General features: G+C 47.6%; 1 protein-coding gene across 3 annotated transcripts in view; it reads left to right on the top strand.

The window, feature by feature from the left end:
• ADAMTS10 (ADAM metallopeptidase with thrombospondin type 1 motif 10) overlaps positions 1-19,835 on the top strand; it is a 256,117-nt gene that overhangs the window by 56,059 nt on the left and 180,223 nt on the right. For all 3 annotated transcript variants that reach the window (XM_029610937.1, XM_029610936.1, XM_029610935.1), the window contains exons 3-4: positions 5,730-6,097; positions 19,254-19,413. In XM_029610937.1, coding sequence (XP_029466797.1) covers positions 5,730-6,097; positions 19,254-19,413 — 528 coding nt within the window. The remainder of the gene's footprint in view (positions 1-5,729; positions 6,098-19,253; positions 19,414-19,835) is intronic.

The following is a 19,835-nucleotide window of genomic DNA, read 5'->3' as shown; positions in this document are numbered from 1 at the left end:
AGACTTAGTTTTTGGGTACTTGCCAGGTTCTTATGGCCTGGATTGGCCACTGTTGGAAACAGGATGCTGGGCTTGATGGACCCTTGGTCTGACCGAGTATGGTATGTTCTTATGCCTGGAGTTTGGCCGGGGTCAGCGTTGAAAAAGCCCTCAATTCTCTGCTGAACCAGGCCAGCTGGGGAGGAAACTGGGGCTACTTCTCTCAGTTTACCCTTATGCTTTGTGTGAGGCATGCTTGCAAAAAGCAGCCAAAAAAGAAGAATCGAAAAAAACCCACGCAGAGTTGATCAAACGCTTCTCTCCTTCAAGGCGCCATCTTGGCTGTAGTTGTTGAGCTTGTGGTTTTGATTCGCTTTTCAATAGACAAGTGCTCATGTTAAAAATGAATCATCCCAGTTTGGTACTGACTGGCACTGTTGGCATTGCAGTAGAGAGAGCAAAGGTTGCACTGGCATTGAGACTGAATTACTCTCTTATTCCTAGAGGTGGTCCCTCCAGAGCAGGATTAATTCACATAGACAGAGCAGTGTGCGTGTGAAGGAAGCAGACACTACTGCTGATTTCACTGTTCCTGCTCTGTGGCTGTGTATGTGAGTGCCTATGCGGCAACTTTGCACTGCCTTTTCTATGAATAAATTGACTGTACTGAAAGCAAAGTTATCTATCTAGCAGCTTTCGGGATTGACTAGATAAAAAGGAATGTCTAAGCTACTATAGTTGATGCTAGGTAGGGACTCAGCCTGTAGAGTTAATTCAGTGGGGCATTAGTTTTAATCAGAATTGTAATTATTGGTTGGTATTTTGGAAACCAAAAACCCAGGCTCTTATCTGTAGAGATTGAAATTCACTTTTCTGAACCAGCATAGAGAAGTGCCTGACCATTTACCTATATCCACTTAAATCCCGTGGAAGTTTAAATGGAAAGATGAAATCATCTCTTCCATCACAGTGTGAATCACAGTTCATTTCTGCAATATTGACTTGAATTTTCTCAGATAATAGTCTCTCTGGTTGTTTGTTTAAACAAAGTTTAAAGGGGAAGTTAGATGCCGGCAAATGACTAGTTTTCATCTATGTTTCAAAAGTCTAGTGAGAGAGAGAGGAGCCTTCTGTACATTGCAGAGAGAGCCTGGGGCAGTGGCAGTCTTAAACCCTTGATGTGGAACTTCTCTTGGATTACAGTGCTAGATTTTGCTCTTTAACCTCTGTTAGTTTCTGAGAGCAGTTGTTTTAATAACCAGATTTATGAAAATGCTCATAGATTCAGATTATACCCTACCAGACAGAGGATACTGCATCAGCAGCTCCACTTGGCTTCTGGTAGTTTTTGTATTCAAGTCATCAGCTGGCACGGGGCATTGCCCTTGTATTTTTAAAAAGATTTAAACCTGTGGTTTCTTAACAAGGTCAGGTTAAAACGTTCCAGGACAATAGTCAGGAATTTAAATTTAAGTAATAAAGAATTGTATGCCTTCTTACTATTTAGGCATTGTATAATCCTTGGATAGGAAGCACTTACAAGGCTACACAGTGAGGGAAGACCTTAATAGTATTTATCAGTTAGATGATCTAGACAGATTCGCGGTCTCAGTGCTGAACCAAATGAGACTGTTTAGGGATTATAGCAGTTTAATAAACAAGTGGAAAACGGAGGTGAAGGTTAGTTTAACAGCAGAGCAATTTGGAAAATATATAACATATTGCATCTGTGACAGAAAATGTCCTTTCAAAAGAAAGCATAATAGAAAATTTTAATGAAATCCTATACATCTTAAAGGCAGGCTTTTAAGGCAAAAACTGTAGGGGTTTTTTTTTGTCTCTTCTATCACTGCTTTGGTCATAACCACCCAGTCATTCTTCCTTGGCAGTGGACTGGATGTTGGAGGAGACGGTGATATGGACCTGCCCTGCTGCCCCACAAATGTTGTCACCGGTAAACTCTTCAACGTTGGCATTTTTTGTTTGCTCAGTAACTCCCAGCTGCTTCATTCAAAGACCCAGGCCCTTCGTGCTGTGCCACCACTGCTACATGCGTGCAAGGAAACATGGTATCATGTGTTGGCTCTGCAGACTGATCCAGAGGGGTCTCTTCTTCTGCTACAGAAGGTTGGCCAAGAGGCGGTGGAAAGGAGCGAGTTTTGAAAGGAGTTTTTAGGAGTCTGGATTTTTGGAGACTTTTGAAGAAAAGAGTTTTGCTGTTGAGATCCTATGAGCCAGATCCTGAAGGACAGGCAAATTCCTGGTCGTGAAGGGCTGGGTTTCTGATTTTCACCTTTGCGCCCAGTAAACAGCAAGGGGTGAGAATTTTGGGGAATACGTTTTTGGAGATTTTGCAGTGAGATCAGTTTTCCCTTGCTGTGGACACTGGAGATTGGCTGCTTTTACCCATGGCCAGTGAACAGGGGGTAAAGCTGCTGATTTTTGAAAGGACGGTTTAGAGAAATATTTTGAGACAGCTATTTTTTGAGAATTTGAAGGTTTTGGTTCTTCACCCCCCCCCCCCCCTCCCATTTCTGATTTGTTATTGGTTGAGGTCAATCGTCCCAGTCTCTGTGGGGATAATGGAGACCATGGCGACTGAGTCAGTTAGAGGTAGGAACGTGGCTAACAAATGCAGCACTGTGGGCAAAGAAACCATTGCTTTCCTGGTTATGATTTTTGCAGTACTTTTCTGGATCATCCTTTTTAAGTTGAAGTGAAGTTGGTTTCAGTTGAGCACCTCTAACTGCTTCCGTGATTCCTTCAAGAGTGCATTAGCCATACGAGAAGATCAGTTACTGCGAGTACCCACTGACCCATGAGTATGAAGTTGGACTGAGTTGTGTCGCCTACCATTGCACCAGAGGCCCCGGAGGTGTCAACCTCTTCCCCGCCGGGTGAACCCAGCATCCAAGGAGCTAAAGTAGAGAAGTATGATCCTGGGAAGGAAGAGAGAGCCCTGGGAACTGTATAGGCCCTCGGATTTAGCACACCCTGAGGGTCCCCGCTACACAAGCCTTCAGGAAGGGAATTCCATAAAGGTGGAACTGCACATGTAAATGCCTGTGATTGAATTTTAACAAGCCCTTATTTCTTACCTGAAGGAAGAGATAGCAAGAAAGCCACTAGCAGACCTCAAGGGGGGGGACTTGGCACTTATTTACAGAGCCTATCAATTAAACATCCAGGCCCAGATCCATGAAACGCCTTAAATGTCAGGCAAAGAATCTTAATTCTGGGTCTAAAACTCACAGGAAGCCAGTAAAGACACAACAAAACAGAATAAATACACTCCCAAACTGAAGGACAAGAAATCAACCTTGCAGGAACGTCCTGGATCAGCTGCAGAGCCCTGGTAACGCCCTTGAGGAATTCCCATTAAGAAAGAATTACAGTAATCAGCCTGAGACATTATCATGTCTTGCAAGATGGTTATTTGTTGCATAAGAGTTCAGAAGACAAAATCAGGCTGAGCTTGAACCAAAGCTTGTTAATAATAGATGATATTCATGGAAGCAGTGAAAACCCTAACTCCCTCCCTCCCACTGGTGGCTGAAAATCCTGATTTCACTGAATCCTGAGCACTAGCTGACCCAGGAAGCAAAAGACCTCACGCAGGGACTGAACTGGGGTCCCTTTGTACTGCAGGCCACAGCACTTGCCAGGTCAGCCATTTAATATCATTTCTGTTGAAGTTTCCAGACCCACATTCAAAAGCGTTACACACGCACAGCAAGCTTAGTCGTTTTCTCTGCTTTTCCATTGTGAACTCTTGTTTTTAGTTGTAGTCCTTAATGCAGAAGTATTGCTTTAATGCAGTGTTTCCCAACCAGCGTGCCTTCAGACATGATCAGGTGTGCCGCAGAAAAACCACCATTGCCTGATACTCCGATCCAGCACCCGGACTCTGCTCTTAGCATCTCATAGCAACGAGAGACAAAACACGTAGAAGCTCCTTTCTGAGAATATGTGTGACCATGCATGTATCTTCTTCCTAGTAACAACATGAGCGCCAGAGCTTGGTAATTTAATGGGCGACATGCAGGACATGAATAGTTGGGCCCCTGCGGCACACACACATTGCTCATAGCATCTCCTCATCTTCCCTGTCCTGAACTTCCTCTTCTGAGTCCTATCCCCAGGCTGAGCACCTTAAGTCTTGGGAGCAGCAGCAGTGAAGGAGCTCTGGCAGCCACATGTGGCAGTTAAGCATAACTAACTGAGCCAGCTGCCTGCACCACACTGACTTCTCCCTCATCCTGCTCTTGTATCTAGAGGAAGCTGGTGGTCCATCGTGATGGGTTGACGTGTTTCTCTGCCCCATCTCTCCCTTTGTTTTAAAATTTCAAAGAGATACTGTTGGGGCTTTCAGTCCTTCCTTGACAAAATGAGCCCTCTCGATTTCCACATCATGTTCTCTGTAGAGACTGGTGTGCCATATAACATTTTTGTTACTGTAGGTGTGCCTTGGCCTGGAAAAGCTTGGGGTACACTGCTTTAATGAATCCATAATATATCGGGCTTGGAGTGTGTCTGTCAGTGATCACGGATGTTCCGCAGCCCGCTGATAGATGGCGCTATAATATATTGGGCTGCATGATTCCCAGCCCGCCGATAGATGGCGCAGGCGGCTGAAACACAGCACATGTAGGAAGGACAGCGGCCATCACAGGAGAGGCAGAATATAGCAGAGGAGACCCTGGCATGCCGCGAACAGAGCGTGTCCCGCGGCACATGCTCCATTTGCGGCGAGGAGGAAGGCCCCGTGCGCCATTCGCGGCGAAAAGGGAAGGCCCCCATGTGCCATGATCGGCGCGCTCGAGCCTTCATCTTCGCCATGAACGAAGCGTGTGTCGCGGGACATGCTCCGTTCATGGCATGCCGGGGTCTCCGCTGCTATTTTCTGATCTACGCTGCTATTTTCTGATCACGCCGAAAATGGAAGGCCCCTATGTGTCACGAACGGCGCGCCAGGCCTTGATCTTTGCCGCGAACGGCATGGGTCCCGTGGCTTGCCGGTGAGAGAGAATGTGTGTGTGAGAGAGGAGAGGAGGTATGGGGGAGTGCAAGAGACAGCTTGGGTGGTAAGAGGGGGGAGTGCGTGGGATGCTTGATTGTGGGTTTCAGAGAGGGAGCCTATGTGAGGGGATGTGTGTGTATGTGTGTGCGCGAGAGTGAGGGAGCCTGTATGAGGGTGTGGGGGTGTGTGCGTGAGAGTGAGGGAGCCTGTATGAGGGTGTGTGTGTGTGTGTGTGCGAGAGAGAGGGAGCCTGTATGAGGGGATGTGTGTGTGCGTGAGAGTGAGGGAGCCTGTATGAGGGTGTGGGTGTGTGTGTGTGTGTGTGTGAGTGAGGGAGCCTGTATGAGGGGATGTGTGTGTGTGTGCGAGAGTGAGGGAGCCTGTATGAGGGTGTGTGTATGTGTGTGTGTTTGTGCCAGAGAGTGAGGGAGCCTGTATGAGGGTGTGTGTGTGTGTGTTTGTGCCAGAGAGTGAGGGAGCCTGTATGAGGGGATGTGTGTGTGTGCCAGAGAGTGAGGGAGCCTGTATGAGGGTGTGTGTATGTGGAAGGGACACTCTTATAGTGAATTTCTAGGGAAATTTGGCTCAAAACAAGAGCAGATGTGCCAATAAAAAGGCTCGCCGCCTGGGCGTAGAACGGGTACAGTTGCTAGTTCTTTAGTTTATTCATCATCACCAAGTACTGTTTTCTAAGGGATTTTAGTTTATTTCATTTTTCCTTTCACTGCAGATGAGTTTCTATCGGGCCTCGAGCATTACGAAATAGCATTTCCCATCCAGGTGGACCAGTATGGGAACTTCCTTAGCTACGAAGTGAGAAGGCCCCGGGAGAATGCCCGCTCCCGGCGCAGCCTAGGTGCCTCTCTCTATGAGCCAACAGACCGCTATGTCTTCTACAAACTTTCCGCACACAGGGCCCAGTTCCTCCTCAATCTGACACTGCACTCCAACCTGCTGGCAGACCACTTCACCGTGGAGTATTGGAAGAAGAATGGGCTGGATTGGAAACACGACATGTACGAGGACTGCCACTATGAGGGGCACCTGCAAGACCAGTTCCTGAATTCCAAGGTCGCTATAAGCAACTGCAACGGACTGGTAAGCAGCCATTACAATCCTAAATATTTGATTTGAGAAAACACTTTGCTTTTTTTTTTTTTTGCAATTGAAAATTTTTATTGAATGTCATAGCAATACAAACTTAGAGACAAAGCATTCATTCCCTTTTCCCAGAAGAGACTCCTCCACCCTCCCACCCCAGATAACAGCAAACATACATACATAGGGGTTAGAACATACACAGCTGTTATTTGAAGAACCAAACAAAAAAAAAAAGACCAGTGAGTACTAGTAGGTAAATACAAAAGCAAGATGAAAAATGTTAATACAAAGGAATTACATTGACAGAACAAACACCTCGCGGAGTCCCAAGAAATCGAGCAAACGAAAGAACAGAAAGAGTAAGAAAATGGTTAGCACAATAGAAAAACCGTGCTATGTCACAGCGTTCTGGGAATTCCACCATGTGACATAGGGCCCCCATATCTTCTCAAAAGATGATAGTTGATTGTGACGCGAAGTGCTAAGATATGGCAGGAGATAATGGTTATGTAACCTATGCAACACAGCCTGGACAGAGGGTACCTCTACTCATTTCCAAAAGGCTGCAAGTTCATACCAGGCTGCAATAAAAACTTGATGACACAGTCTTTGTTGATATTTATCTAGGCCTCTTGTTGGTATGCTAAGTAAAATATAACAAGCATCATGCTCATCCTGCACTCCCAATGTATGAGAAACCCAATCTGTGATTTGCCTCAAAAATGCTGAGACCTCCTTGCATCTCCACCAAATATGAATGAAAGTACCTATTGCACCACATTTTCTCCAGCAAGTATCATCCACATATGATGCAATTTAGCTGGAGTCATATACCAGCGGAACAACATTTTATAACCATTCTCCTGTAGTGTTACTGAAATGGAGCATTTACTTGCATATAGAAAGGCTAAATCCCATTCATCTGTACTCAGAGGCTCCCCCAAGTCTGTCTCCCAAGCACGCACATGCTTAAATGGTTCAATTATGACCCCTTATGAAGACTATAAATTTTTGATACCAGACCCCGCATCTTGTCCACTTGGTCACAGCAGTGTTCAAACAAGGATTTACCTTGTCCCAGGGTTGTGATAAGCTTCTGAGACATATAAAAGTGCCTTACTTGGGCATAAACCAAAAAGTCCACATTCCCCAAATTATATTTGTCAATTAAGTTGGAAAATGGCAGATTGTCCAACTTTTACGAGGAGTGGGAAAAGATTACCTCGGATCGCTGGATGCTGGAGGTAATTCGAGAAGGCTATGCTCTAGATTTTTCATGCCCAGTGAGGGAGGCCTTTGTGGAATCTCGCGTGGTCTCTTGCAGCAAAGGAAAGGCTGTTCTGGTAACTCTGTAGAGGCTGCGCGACCTCGAAGCGATTGTTCCCATCCCGTTGTCAGAGCAGGGACAGGGGAGGTATTCTGTGTACTTTGTGGTACCCAAAAAGGAGGGGTCCTTTCGGCCCATTCTCGACTTACAGAAGATAAACCGGTCCCTTTGGGTCCTGCATTTTCGCATGGAGTGGCGGTGCACAGAGGAGAGTTCTTGGTCTCCTTTGATATCAGGGAAGCGTACCTACAAATTCCCATCCAGAAAAAACACCAGACATTTCTTCGTTTCATGGGGTTCGGCCAGCATTTTCAGTTCTGGGCCCTTCCCTTTGGTCTGGTGACGGCACCACGCACGTTCACCAAGGTAATGGTGGTGTTTGCGGTGGCCCTTCACAGAGAAGAAATTTTGGTTCATCTGTATGTGGACGATTGGCTGATCCAAGCGACATGCAAGGAGCAGTGCGAAAGGTCTCTCCACAGGGTGATGTTCACCTTGCAGTCTGTAGTTTGGGTCATAAATGTGCAGAAGAGTCATTTGGAGTCGACCCAATTCTTGGTTTACCTGGGAACTTGGTTCAACACTTGGCAGGGCAGAGTCTTTCTGGCAGTGGATCGGGTGATGAAGTTGCAATCCTAAGTGAAGCGCCTTCTTCGGTTGTCATTACCAATGGCATGGGACTATTTACAGTTCCTGGGGTCCATGGCTTCCACATTGGATTTTTTTCCTTGGGCCAATGAGCACATGATATCTCTACAATGCATGCTGTTGTCCAGGTGGAGTCCTTAGTTGGAAGCATATCAGCATCCTTTGCCTCTGTATCGAGGATCCAGGTCCAGTCTCTTGTGCTCGCTGTCTTGCATCAGCCTAGAGAAGGGGATGGCCCTGGACCCACTGGACTGGGTGGTGGTGTCCACGGACGCAAGACTCTCTGGTTGGGGGGCAATTTGCTTGGGCCAGTCAGCTCAAGGTCTTTGGACTCCAGGAGAGAGGTCCTTATCAATCTTCTGGAGATGAGGGCGGTGCACCGAGCCCTGGAGGTTTTCCTGCCCTTGGTCAGGGGTCGGATGGTCCAGGTATTCTTGGACAACGCAACCGCAGTGGCTTACAACAACCGGCATGGTGGCACGAGGAGTCATGCCATAGCCCTGGAAGCTTGGAGGTTGTTTCCCTGGGCGGAGCATCATCTCGAAGGTCTAGCAGCGTCACACGTGGCAGGCATAGACAATGTGCAGGCGGATTTCCTCAGCAGGCAACAGCTGGATCAAGGGGAGTAGGAATTGTCCCCCGAGGCGTGGAATTACATCTGCGCCAGGTGGAGGTTCCCCAGTTGGATCTGATGGCGACACAGGCCAACTTAAAGATGAAAAGATTTTTCAGTCGACGAAAGGAGCCTAGTTCTGTGGGTCTCGATGCTCTGGTGTGCCCCTGGCCAATGGGTATCGTTTACATGTTTCCTCCATGGCCCCTCATTGATCGGGTTCTCAGGCGAATAGAGATACATCCCAGGAATGTGGTGCTAGTGGCGCCGGAGTGGCCTTGATGACCGTGGTTCGCAGATCTGGTGCAGCTCATGGAGAAAGATCCCCTCAGGCTAACACACCTACAAGGGCTGCTGCAGCAAGGGCCCATCTTCCTGGATCGGGAGGATCTCTTCTGTCTCGTGGCCTGGCTTTTGAAAGGTGGAGACTTCGTTTGAAGGGTTACTCTGAACAAGTCATTCTCACAGGACAAGCAGGATGGTTGTCCTCACAAATGGGTGACATTGAGGATGGAGCCCACCACGGAAAAACTTCTGTCAAAGTTTAACAGAACTTTGACTGGCCCCTACTGGGCATGCCCAGCACGGCACTGACCCTGCAGCCAGCAGGGGTCTCCCTTCAGTCTTCTTTTTTCCGCGCAGCAGCTGCCACGCGGCGAAAGGAGCTCCTATCCACGTTCCTGACAGGAATTCGGAAATATTTGTTCTGAAGAAAAATTTGCCCCTCAGGGGTCTCCCTTCGACTAATTTTTCATCTCGCGGAACTCCGGTAAGTTTTTTGCCGTTTTTGGCTGACTTACGTCGAGTTTGGCCCTTGAGGCCTATCGACAGTCACCAATCCCGCGACTAAATTTTTGGGCTAAGGCCATGGCGACGGGGTTTCGTCGATGTCCGGATTGCACCCGGACTATGTCAATCACAGACCCTCACAGGGTCTGTGTTTTGTGTTTAGGCAGCGAGCATGATGTCCTGATTTGCACCAAATGTGCCTTAATGACACCCAAAGGTCGCAAAGCCAGGATGGAGAAGATGGGGCTCCTCTTCCATGCTCGCACCCCCACGCCATCGATAGCATCGACGTCATCGGAACCGGCACCGTCGAAGTTGCACCATCATCATCAGCCCTCCGGTGACCGTCCACCATCGATGACTTCCCGGCCGTCGACTCCAGTCCCTTCCCCAGATGGACGAGGGGATCGACCATAGAAACATCGCCATCGACGGCACAAGTCTCGGCCCGTCGAGGATCCAGAAACATCGACCTCCGTACGGACTGAGCCACCGACTAAAAAGCCTCGATCGGACCTGGCACCGTCCACGTCTCGTTCGCAGGCACCGAGGAAACCCTCACCCCCTCGGGGTGTGGGAGCCGTGATCCCACCGGTTACGGTGGTCCCTCCGGCTCAGCCTCAGCCTCCCTCTCCCGTCGAGCCGGGTCTTGTTACCCCTGGTCTCCGGGCAGAACTGGACCGGCTGGTCCAGGAGGCCATCGAAAAGGCGATGCTGAAGTTCCAACATACTCCGGCACCGACCCCGGCACCAACTCCGGCACCGACTTCGCCACCGAGTACGGAACCGACCATCGAGCCACTAGTGGGAACACTAGCACCACTATTACACCGTATGGAGGCGCTTCTAAAGGCCCTTCCATCGGTGATTCCAGTGGCACCGACAACATCACCGTCTCCGACTGGATTATCATCGGGAGGGGAAGCACCGTTCTTACTTCCCCCTTCAGGGGTGGTCTTATCGGTGCCTTCTCATCCCTCGCCACCGATATATCCTTCGGTTCCACCGATTCCAAGGCCGGCACCGATTCCATCGACAGCACCAATGCCCTCGATGCCATTTACAGTTCCATCTTCCGCACCGGTGCCATCGAGATTATACTCGATACCCTCGGTGGTTCCTCTTACTATCCAGGACCCTCAACCAGGACCTTCAGGGCTTCAAGCTCCGCGTGATCCCTATGATACCTGGGGTGATGATACCTCTTCTGACACAGATTTGCCTTCACCACCATCCCCTACAGAGAGTAGAAAGCGTTCTCCTCCTGAGGATCTCTCCTTTATTAATTTTGTGAAGGAGATGTCAGAGATAGTCCCCTTTCAGCTACAATCAGAAACAGATGACCGACACCAGATGATGGAACTACTCCAGTTTCTGGATGCTCCCAAAATCATCGCTTCCATCCCTATTCACCAGGTGTTTCTGGACCTTCTTAAGAAAAACTGGGAGTCTCCTTCATCAGTTTCCCCAGTTAATAAGAAAGCTGACTCCACATACCTTGTCCAGTCAGCACCGGGTTTTCAGAAGCCTCAATTGGATCATCGCTCTGTTGTAGTTGAGTCAGCTCAAAAGAAAGCTAAGCGCCTGAAGCCGCACTCCTCAACTCCGCCTACCAAGGATAACAAATTCCTGGATAGTGTAGGAAGAAAGGTGTATCACGGAGCTATGTTAATTTCACGCATAGCTTCGTATCAACTATATATGACTCAATATAACAGAGCCATCCTAAAACAAATGCAGGAATATGCAGACACCTTGCCTGAGCAATATCAACCACAGCTTCAAGCCCTCCTTAACAAAGGATTTGAGGCTGGGAAGCATGAAATTAGGACTGCATATGACATCTTCGATGCTTCCACAAAAGTTTCAGCCACAGCCATCTCAGCCAGACGTTGGGCTTGGCTAAAATCATCAGACCTTCGCCCAGAGGTCCAGGACCGGCTATCTGATTTGCCCTGCCTAGGGGACAACTTGTTCGGTGACCAAATTCAACAAATAGTAGCCGAGTTAAAAGATCACCATGAGACGTTGAAACAACTCTCATCCACTCCTTCTGAGGTGACCTCCAAACAACCCTTTAAGAAAGACTCTAAAAAGTCCTTCTTTAGGCCACGTCGGTATTACCCTCCATTGGCTAAGCCTCGACCTGCACGGTCTTCCAACAGAGCTCAGCCACGTCAACCGCGGAAGCAAAGACCTACAGTAGCCCCACCCCCTGGGCCTGCGGCGGGCCTTTGACTTCCCTGTAGAGAGCACATGCCAAACCCCTCTTCCAGCCATCCCTGTGGGAGGTCGACTGTGCCACTTTTTAGACCACTGGCTACAGATCACCTCAGACCAGTGGGTACTAGCAATTATAGCACAGGGTTACCACCTCAACTTCACTACTCTTCCTGCAGACTCCCCGCCTCTACAGGCATGGAGCCTAACCAGCCACTTGGTTCAGTTACAACGAGAAGTATTACTTCTTTTGCAATCAAACGCTATAGAACCCGTCCCTCCCTCTCAGCAGGGAAGAGGATTCTATTCCAGGTATTTCCTGATACCAAAGAAATCAGGAGGGCTTCGTCCCATCTTAGACCTCCGAGCCCTCAACAAGTACCTTCAAAAAGAAAAGTTCAAGATGGTAACCCTGGGCTCGCTTCTCCCTCTGCTGCAAAGAGGGGATTGGCTATGCTCTCTAGACCTCAAAGACGCTTATACCCACATTGCGATTACACAATCACATCGCAAGTACCTGCGTTTTCTAGTAGGCCGAAACCATTACCAATATCGAGTACTACCTTTCGGCCTGGCATCTGCACCACGGGTCTTTACCAAATGCCTCGTCGTGGTAGCAGCATTCCTCAGGAAGGAAGGTGTCCACGTCTACCCCTACCTGGACGATTGGCTAATCAGGGCCTCCACCCAACAGATTGCTCAATCCTCCCTAAAATTGACAATTCAAACACTCCTTTCCTTAGGTTTTCTTGTCAATTACGAGAAATCTTGCTTAGTCCCATCTCAAACCTTATCTTTCATTGGAGCAGACTTGGAGACCTTACAAGCAAAGGCTTACCTTCCTCATCAAAGGGTTCAAACCCTGATATACCTAGCTCGCCAGCTTCAGTCTCAAAACACTGCCACGGCTCGCCAATTCCTCGTTCTCCTAGGTCACATGGTATCCTCGGTTCAAGTCACTCCCATGACCCGACTAGCCATGAGAGTAACACAATGGACTCTGCGACACCAATGGATTCAAGCTTTTCAGCCTCTGTCCTCCATAGTCACAGTCACACAAGCGCTACGCCTGTCTTTAACCTGGTGGACGACTCCAGTCAACCTCCTTCAGGGCTTATTCTTTCTCCTCCCACATCCACAAGTAATCCTAACCACCGACGCTTCCCACATCGGTTGGGGGGCCCATGTGGACAATTTCCAAACTCAAGGGTTATGGTCACCAGAGGAAGCCGAACACCAGATAAATTTCTTGGAACTACGAGCAATCCGCTACGCGCTCAGAACTTTCCAAGCTCATCTATCGAATCAGATCATCTTAATCCAGACAGACAACCAAGTGGCCATGTGGTACATAAACAAGCAGGGAGGCACCGGCTCCTTCCTTCTGTGTCAGGAAGCTGCGCAGATTTGGGCAGAAGCCCTCTCCCACTCCATGTACCTCAGGGCCACTTACCTGCCGGGAGTAGACAATGTAGTGGCAGACCAGCTAAGCCGTGTCTTCCAACCACACGAGTGGTCACTCGATCCTCTGGTAGCGACCTCTCTGTTTCACAAGTGGGGTTCTCCCCGCATAGACCTCTTTGCGTCCCCTCAGAACCACAAAGTGGACGATTACTGCTCTCTCATTCGGAGCCAGCACTCTCGGCCAAGGGATGCCTTCTCCCTCAAGTGGACGACAGGTCTGCTCTATGCATTCCCTCCACTTCCTCTTCTGTCAAGGACTCTCGTGAAGCTTCGCCAGGACGGAGGAACCATGATCCTGATAGCACCCCACTGGCCACGCCAAGTGTGGTTTCCCATACTCCAGGATCTCTCCATCCGCAGGCACATCCCTCTGGGAACGGATCCGCATCTGCTCACTCAAAACGACGGATGCCTCCTCCATCCCAACCTCCAAGCCTTGTCCCTGACGGCATGGATGTTGAAAGGTTAGTCCTTCAGCCTTTTAACCTTTTCGGATTCGGTTTCTCGTGTCCTGATAGCTTCACGAAAGCCCTCCACCAGAAGATCCTATTCATATAAATGGAAAAGGTACACATCATGGTGCACTTCTCAGTCCCTTGATCCCCTTTCCTGTCCAATCTCTAAGTTCTTGGACTATTTATGGCATCTATCAGAATCAGGTCTTAAAACCTCTTCCATCAGAATGCATGTCAGTGCAGTAGCCGCCTTCCATAAAGGTATTGAGGGTCGTCCTATCTCAGTACAACCCCTGGTAATACGCTTCCTCAAAGGCTTGCTCCATTTAAAGCCGCCCTTACGTCCGCCGGCCCCATCTTAGGACCTTAATCTGGTTCTGGGTCGCCTTATCAAGCCACCTTTTGAACCTCTTCACTCCTGTGACCTAAAATATCTCACATGGAAAGTGTTGTTTCTTTTGGCTATCACTTCAGCTCGCAGGGTTAGTGAATTACAGGCCTTAGTCACCTATCCGCCTTACACTAAACTCCTGCAAGACAGGGCGGTACTCCGCACTCACCCTAGATTTTTACCTAAGGTAGTTTCGGAATTTCATATCAATCAATCCATCATACTACCTATCTTTTTTCCCAGGCCCCACTCCAACTCTGGAGAACAGACTCTGCATACCCTAGACTGTAAACGGGCTCTAGCATTCTATCTAGACCGTACAGTTTCTCACAGAAAGAGCACTCAATTATTCGTCTCTTTCCATCCTAACAAGTTAGGACAACCTGTGGGTAAGCAGGCTCTTTCCTCCTGGTTGGCGGACTGCATTTCTTTTTGCTATCAGCAAGCTGGCATTCCTTTTCAAGACCGTGTTAAAGCACACTCTGTGAGGGCCATGGCGACATCAGTAGCACACCTTCGATCGGTGCCGCTTCCTGACATCTGTAAAGCTGCAACCTGGAGTTCTCTCCATACCTTTGCAGCCCACTATTGCTTGGACAAAGTTGGAAGACAAGACTCCATCTTCGGCCAATCTGTCTTGCGTAACCTTTTTCCAACATGATGTACCAACACCCTTCCACCTGCCCGGTAGGGTGCGGATGCCCTTTTCCAAATTCCACCCCAGTTGTTGTGCCTGTTACACGCCGTTGGGTGCATTTGGTGCAAGTCAGGACATCCTCAGCTCGGTACTCACCCATTTGTGAGGACAACCATCCTGCTTGTCCTGTGAGAAAGCAAATGTTGCTTACCTGATGTAACAGGTGTTCTCACAGGACAGCAGGATGTTAGTCCTCACGAAACCCGCCCGCCACCCCGCGGTGTTGGGTTCGTTTTATTTTTACTTTTTAGGCACTGCCTGTAGCTTTGAAAATCAGACTGAAGGGAGACCCCTGCTGGCTGCAGGGTCAGTGCCGTGCTGGGCATGCCCAGTAGGGGCCAGTCAAAGTTCTGTTAAACTTTGACAGAAGTTTTTCCGTGGTGGGCTCCATCCTCGATGTCACCCATTTGTGAGGACTAACATCCTGCTGTCCTGTGAGAACACCTGTTACATCAGGTAAGCAACATTTGCTTTTCCACACTTCTACAGGCTAAGAGACTGGCTACGTCCATGGCATATGTTAGGGTCTGGAAGGTTTTTGAAGTGTGGTGTCTTCAGTGTTGACTGGATCCCCTGGCGGTGGATGTTTCGCATATTTTAGATTTTTTTGCAACACGGTTTCTCCAAGGGTTTAGCATACAACTCACTTTGTGTGCAAGGGGCAGCTTTGGGAGCGCTCAAGGGCATGTGTCATGGTCGAACTCTTGCCGCTCATCTGGATGTATACAGGTTCCTCAAGGGGATGAAGCAATTGAATCCTCCAGTGCGTAAACTTGTCCAGATTGGAGTCTAAACCTGGTTCTCCGCATCCTATGTGGAGCCCCATTTGAACCTTTGCGTAGAGCAACCCTGAAGGATTTGACGCTGAAGGCGGTGTTTTTAGTGGCTATTTGCTCTGCTAGGAGGATAGCGGAGCTTCAGGCTGTATCTTGTAGAGACCCGTTTTTGCGGATTTACAGTGACAGGGTATCAGTGCCTTCCTTTGTGCCTAAAGTGATATCCTCCTTTCATGTCAATCAGATGGTGTAAATACCAGGGTTTCTGGAGTGGTTGAGAGATTCCCCTCAGTATACGGAGTTGCATCTTCTGGATGTGCGACGGAGCCTGTTATGCTATTTGGAGGTCACAAATACTTTTCGCAAGTCCGATCATCTCTTTGTCTTGTACAGTGGTGTTAAGAAAGGGGACAAAGGCTACCATCTCTCGATGGCTTAGGGAGGCAATTTGTTTGGTGTATATTTGCAAAGGCTGGCCTATTCCTGTGGGGTTGAGGGTGCACTCCACAAGGGCGCAGGCCACATCCTGGGCTGAGTGTCCACTTTTGCCGCCACAGGAGATTTGTAGGGCTGTGGTGTGGTCCTCGATTCATACTTTCACCAGACATTATCATTTAGTTGTGAGGGCGCAAGACAAGGCGTCTTTTGGTGAGAGTGTTTTGCGCGCGGATCTTTCGGGTTCCCCCCAGTTTAGGGCTGCTTGGGTACATCCCGCTGGTCTGGACTGCTCTGGGCATGTTCAGGAAAAGAAAATTGGTTCTTACCTACTAATTTTCATTCCTGTAGTACCACAGATCAGTCCAGAAGCCCACCCTCTTGACTCCGAAAGATATAGTTGCGATGGAGAAGGTACAGAGAAGATACAGAGAAGGGCAACCAAAATGATAAAGGGGATGGAACAGCTCCACTATGAGGAAAGGCTGAAGAGGTTAGGGCTGTTCAGCTTGGAGAAGAGACGGCTGAGGAGGGATATGATAGAGGTCTTTAAGATCATGAGAGGTCTTGAACGAGTAGATGTGACTCGGTTATTTACACTTTCGAATAATAGAAGGACTAGGGGGCATTCCATGAAGTTAGCAAGTAACACATTTAAGACTAATCGGAGAAAATTCTTTTTCACTCAACGCACAATAAAGCTCTGGAATTTGTTGCCAGAGGATGTGGTTAGTGCAGTTAGTGTAGCTGGGTTCAAAAAAGGTTTGGATAAGTTCTTGGAGAAGAAGTCCATTAACGGCTATTAATCAATTATACTTAGGGAATAGCCACTGCTATTAATTGCATCAGTAGCATGGGATCTTCCTAGTGTTTGGGAAATTGCCAGGTTCTTGTGGCCTGGTTTGGCCTCTGTTGGACACAGGATGCTGGGCTTGATGGACCCTTGATCTGACCCAGCATGGCAATTTCTTATGTTCTTATGACTTTTCTTATTTAAAAAAAACAAACAAAAAAGATGAAGAAAGGAGGATAGTAAGTGAAGGAGTTAGTAAGCAAGAGTTTGCTGTCAGAGTGCCCTAGTTGGACAGGATCTGTGGTGTTCCAGTTCTTGCCTTTGTTTTTCGTTGCGGCAGCGCAAAGTTTACAGTTTTTAGGGGTTTCCAACCCTTTGATCCCTCGTCTCTTTCGAGGGGAGGTTTTGTCATTGTTCTTGGCCTGGATACAGGTCAATACTGAGGGATTGTAGGTGGCACTCTCAGTTATGTAGCAGTGCCTCAAAGTTTTGTTTCTCTGACTCCATCTGCTGGTAGGGATGCAAACCCGCTGGTCTGAACTGACCTGTGGTATTACAGGAACGAAAATTAGCAGGTAAGAACTAATTTTTCTGTGTTAATATGCCCCTCGCAACAGCTTTGGAACAATCCCAGATCAACCCCATGGGCACTGACGTAGAAGAGTTAAATTGGAAATACTCTTGTAACTGCGACCGTAGGGACCTACAAAATGTCTCGTCTTTCAATAAGCTTTCATTTAAGCGCCAGAATCGCAGGCCATTATATCTATCTTGAAGAAGGACATCGATCCAAGTACATGCATGGTCGGACCAAGTAATATTACCAATTCCAGCGCTCACCACTCAATTCTGCAGAATTTTATCTTTTAGAAAATAATCAAAACAAGAGTATGACCCATAAGGAGAGGAATAAAAAGTGTAAGTGCGGAAATTGGGATACTGCTGTCTCCAAATATCCACCAAGCGCCATTGGGCCATCAAAGAAGAGAGCATTTTCCTCAACCCTTGCAAAGATTTAGAAACCTGTTGAGAGTTATCTAGCTTTGGGTTTCCAGTAAAATTAAAATCCCCACCTAAAATCAATATCCCCTCCACATGAGACAGCAGAGTTTTTCTCAGGGAGTGCAGAAAATGTAGCTGATTGCGATTAGGAGCATATATATTAACTGTTGTGAAAATATCACGACCCACCAGCAGTTTTACCAGTAGGAATCTGCCCTGAGGATCAGCAAGCTGAAATATTAAATCATGAGGAAGATGACATGAGATTAATATGCCCACTCCTGCATATTTTGTCCCTTTAGTGCTTGCCGCTAAATGCTTGTGCGGAAAATCTTTAAAAGATAAACATGCTCATCTCTTTTCCTCAAGTTGTTTCCTGTATCATTACTATAGTGGCTCTATGATAATAAAATTCCCAATATAGAAGGCTGCGTTTCCTATAAGTATTAAGGCCTTTAATGTTAAGGGAAAGTATCCAGGCAGCCATCCATATAAGAGAGACAACTTGTATCCCCTACATATATCAGTATATCAAAGTACTCAGACTACTGGACAAATAGGAAACAAACCAACCCCCCAATGTTTGTATGGAAAATGCACTAATATAGACCACCCCTTCTCTTCTGCCCCTCCCCACCCCTCATCCCCAAAATGAAACCCACCAGACCCATTCGGCAAATCTCTCCACCCTCTGAGGGCATGGTCAATCAGACAGAGATGAACTCCCCCACAAATTACATGTAAAAAAGCAGAAGATAATGAAAAGAATAGAAAATCATAGTATGAAACCCAAATAAAGGATAACACATTGCAAGTAAACAGTGCGTTGCAAACCTCAGCAGCATCACTAAAAAACATAGCAATGAGTCGCAATATAAAACTCCTGACATCTGATGAAACAGTGAACATCATCAACCCTGATCAGAAAGGGCTGAGCAGGAATCCTCTGAATGATGTCGTAGTCTCCTGCCGCCCTTTCCAGCCCGTTGCTATCTTGGATAGGCATTGATCTTTGGCGTACAAGTCACCATTGGGCACCACAAAATTGACAGGGAGATTTGCCTACTTGAAAGCTTCCACAGACTCAGTGTGGGTTTTAATTCTGTATGATGTGCCTTTAAGCATGAAAGATAATCCAAAAGGAAAAGTCCAACGATAGCGAACATTGTCAGCACGGAACATATTCGTCACTTCTTTTAGTTCATAGCGCTTGCGGAGAGTAGATGGTGCCAGGTTGTTGAAGATGGTAAGGGTGTGGCCTTCCCAGTGCCACTCGGCCCTCTTCCTTGCTGATTCATATAAGCGAGCCTTTAAGGCGTAACTGTGCAGGCAAAAAATATCCCGGGCATGATTGTCAGGTGTGAGGCCCAGGGCCCTGTGGACTCGTTTGATATTAATAGCCGGCGTAGGAAGGTCATTTGATGCATTGTCGCCATTTTTGGTATCCAGCAAAAGTTCACAAATTTTCATGGCCACTGCTTTAGAATCAGCACACCCCGGTGTCTCTGGCACTCCCCGAATTTTTTTTCCTTTCTCTTTTCAGTATGGGATCATTATAGCTGATGAAGAAGAGTATTTTATTGAACCCCTGGGTCCCGGCACAAATTTTACCAGACTGAGTGAGGATGAGGGCAGTCCACACATCGTCTACAAGCGCTCCTCCATGCAACACCAGCATCTGGAGGCAGCTTGTGGTGTGTTAGGTAAGCATTCATGTTACCGAGTCGTGGAAGAGTGAAGTCATTTGATCTTGTGGTTGAGAAAAGGCTGAAATCCACTGGACTGATATAGTGGCCTTTCACCACTATGGGTCTTGGCTCCAAATTATAGCCTACCACATGTGAAGATCTCATCCCCTTAGTCAATGAAGTGATGGTTAATCTACATCACATAAAGAGTAAGAAATTTAGTGCAATCAGCAGTCATTGGCAGAAATGATAACATTAACAGATAACTCCCAGCATTTCAGGGCATAGAATTCTGAAACAATATGATGGTACTGCATGCATGTCCATGGAAAGATACCACAATCCTCCATAATCTTTCCTAAGAGCAATGTAACAATTAGTTAAGTTCTAATAGCGATGTTGGCCCCAGAGAAAACTAGAATGTTTGTGACTTGTAA

The sequence above is a fragment of the Rhinatrema bivittatum genome, chromosome 8, assembly GCF_901001135.1.
Source record: "Rhinatrema bivittatum chromosome 8, aRhiBiv1.1, whole genome shotgun sequence".
NCBI classification, from domain to species: Eukaryota; Metazoa; Chordata; class Amphibia; order Gymnophiona; family Rhinatrematidae; genus Rhinatrema; species Rhinatrema bivittatum.
The sequence above is the reverse complement of the archived record's forward strand: the minus strand, read 5'-3'. Positions and strand labels throughout refer to the sequence as shown.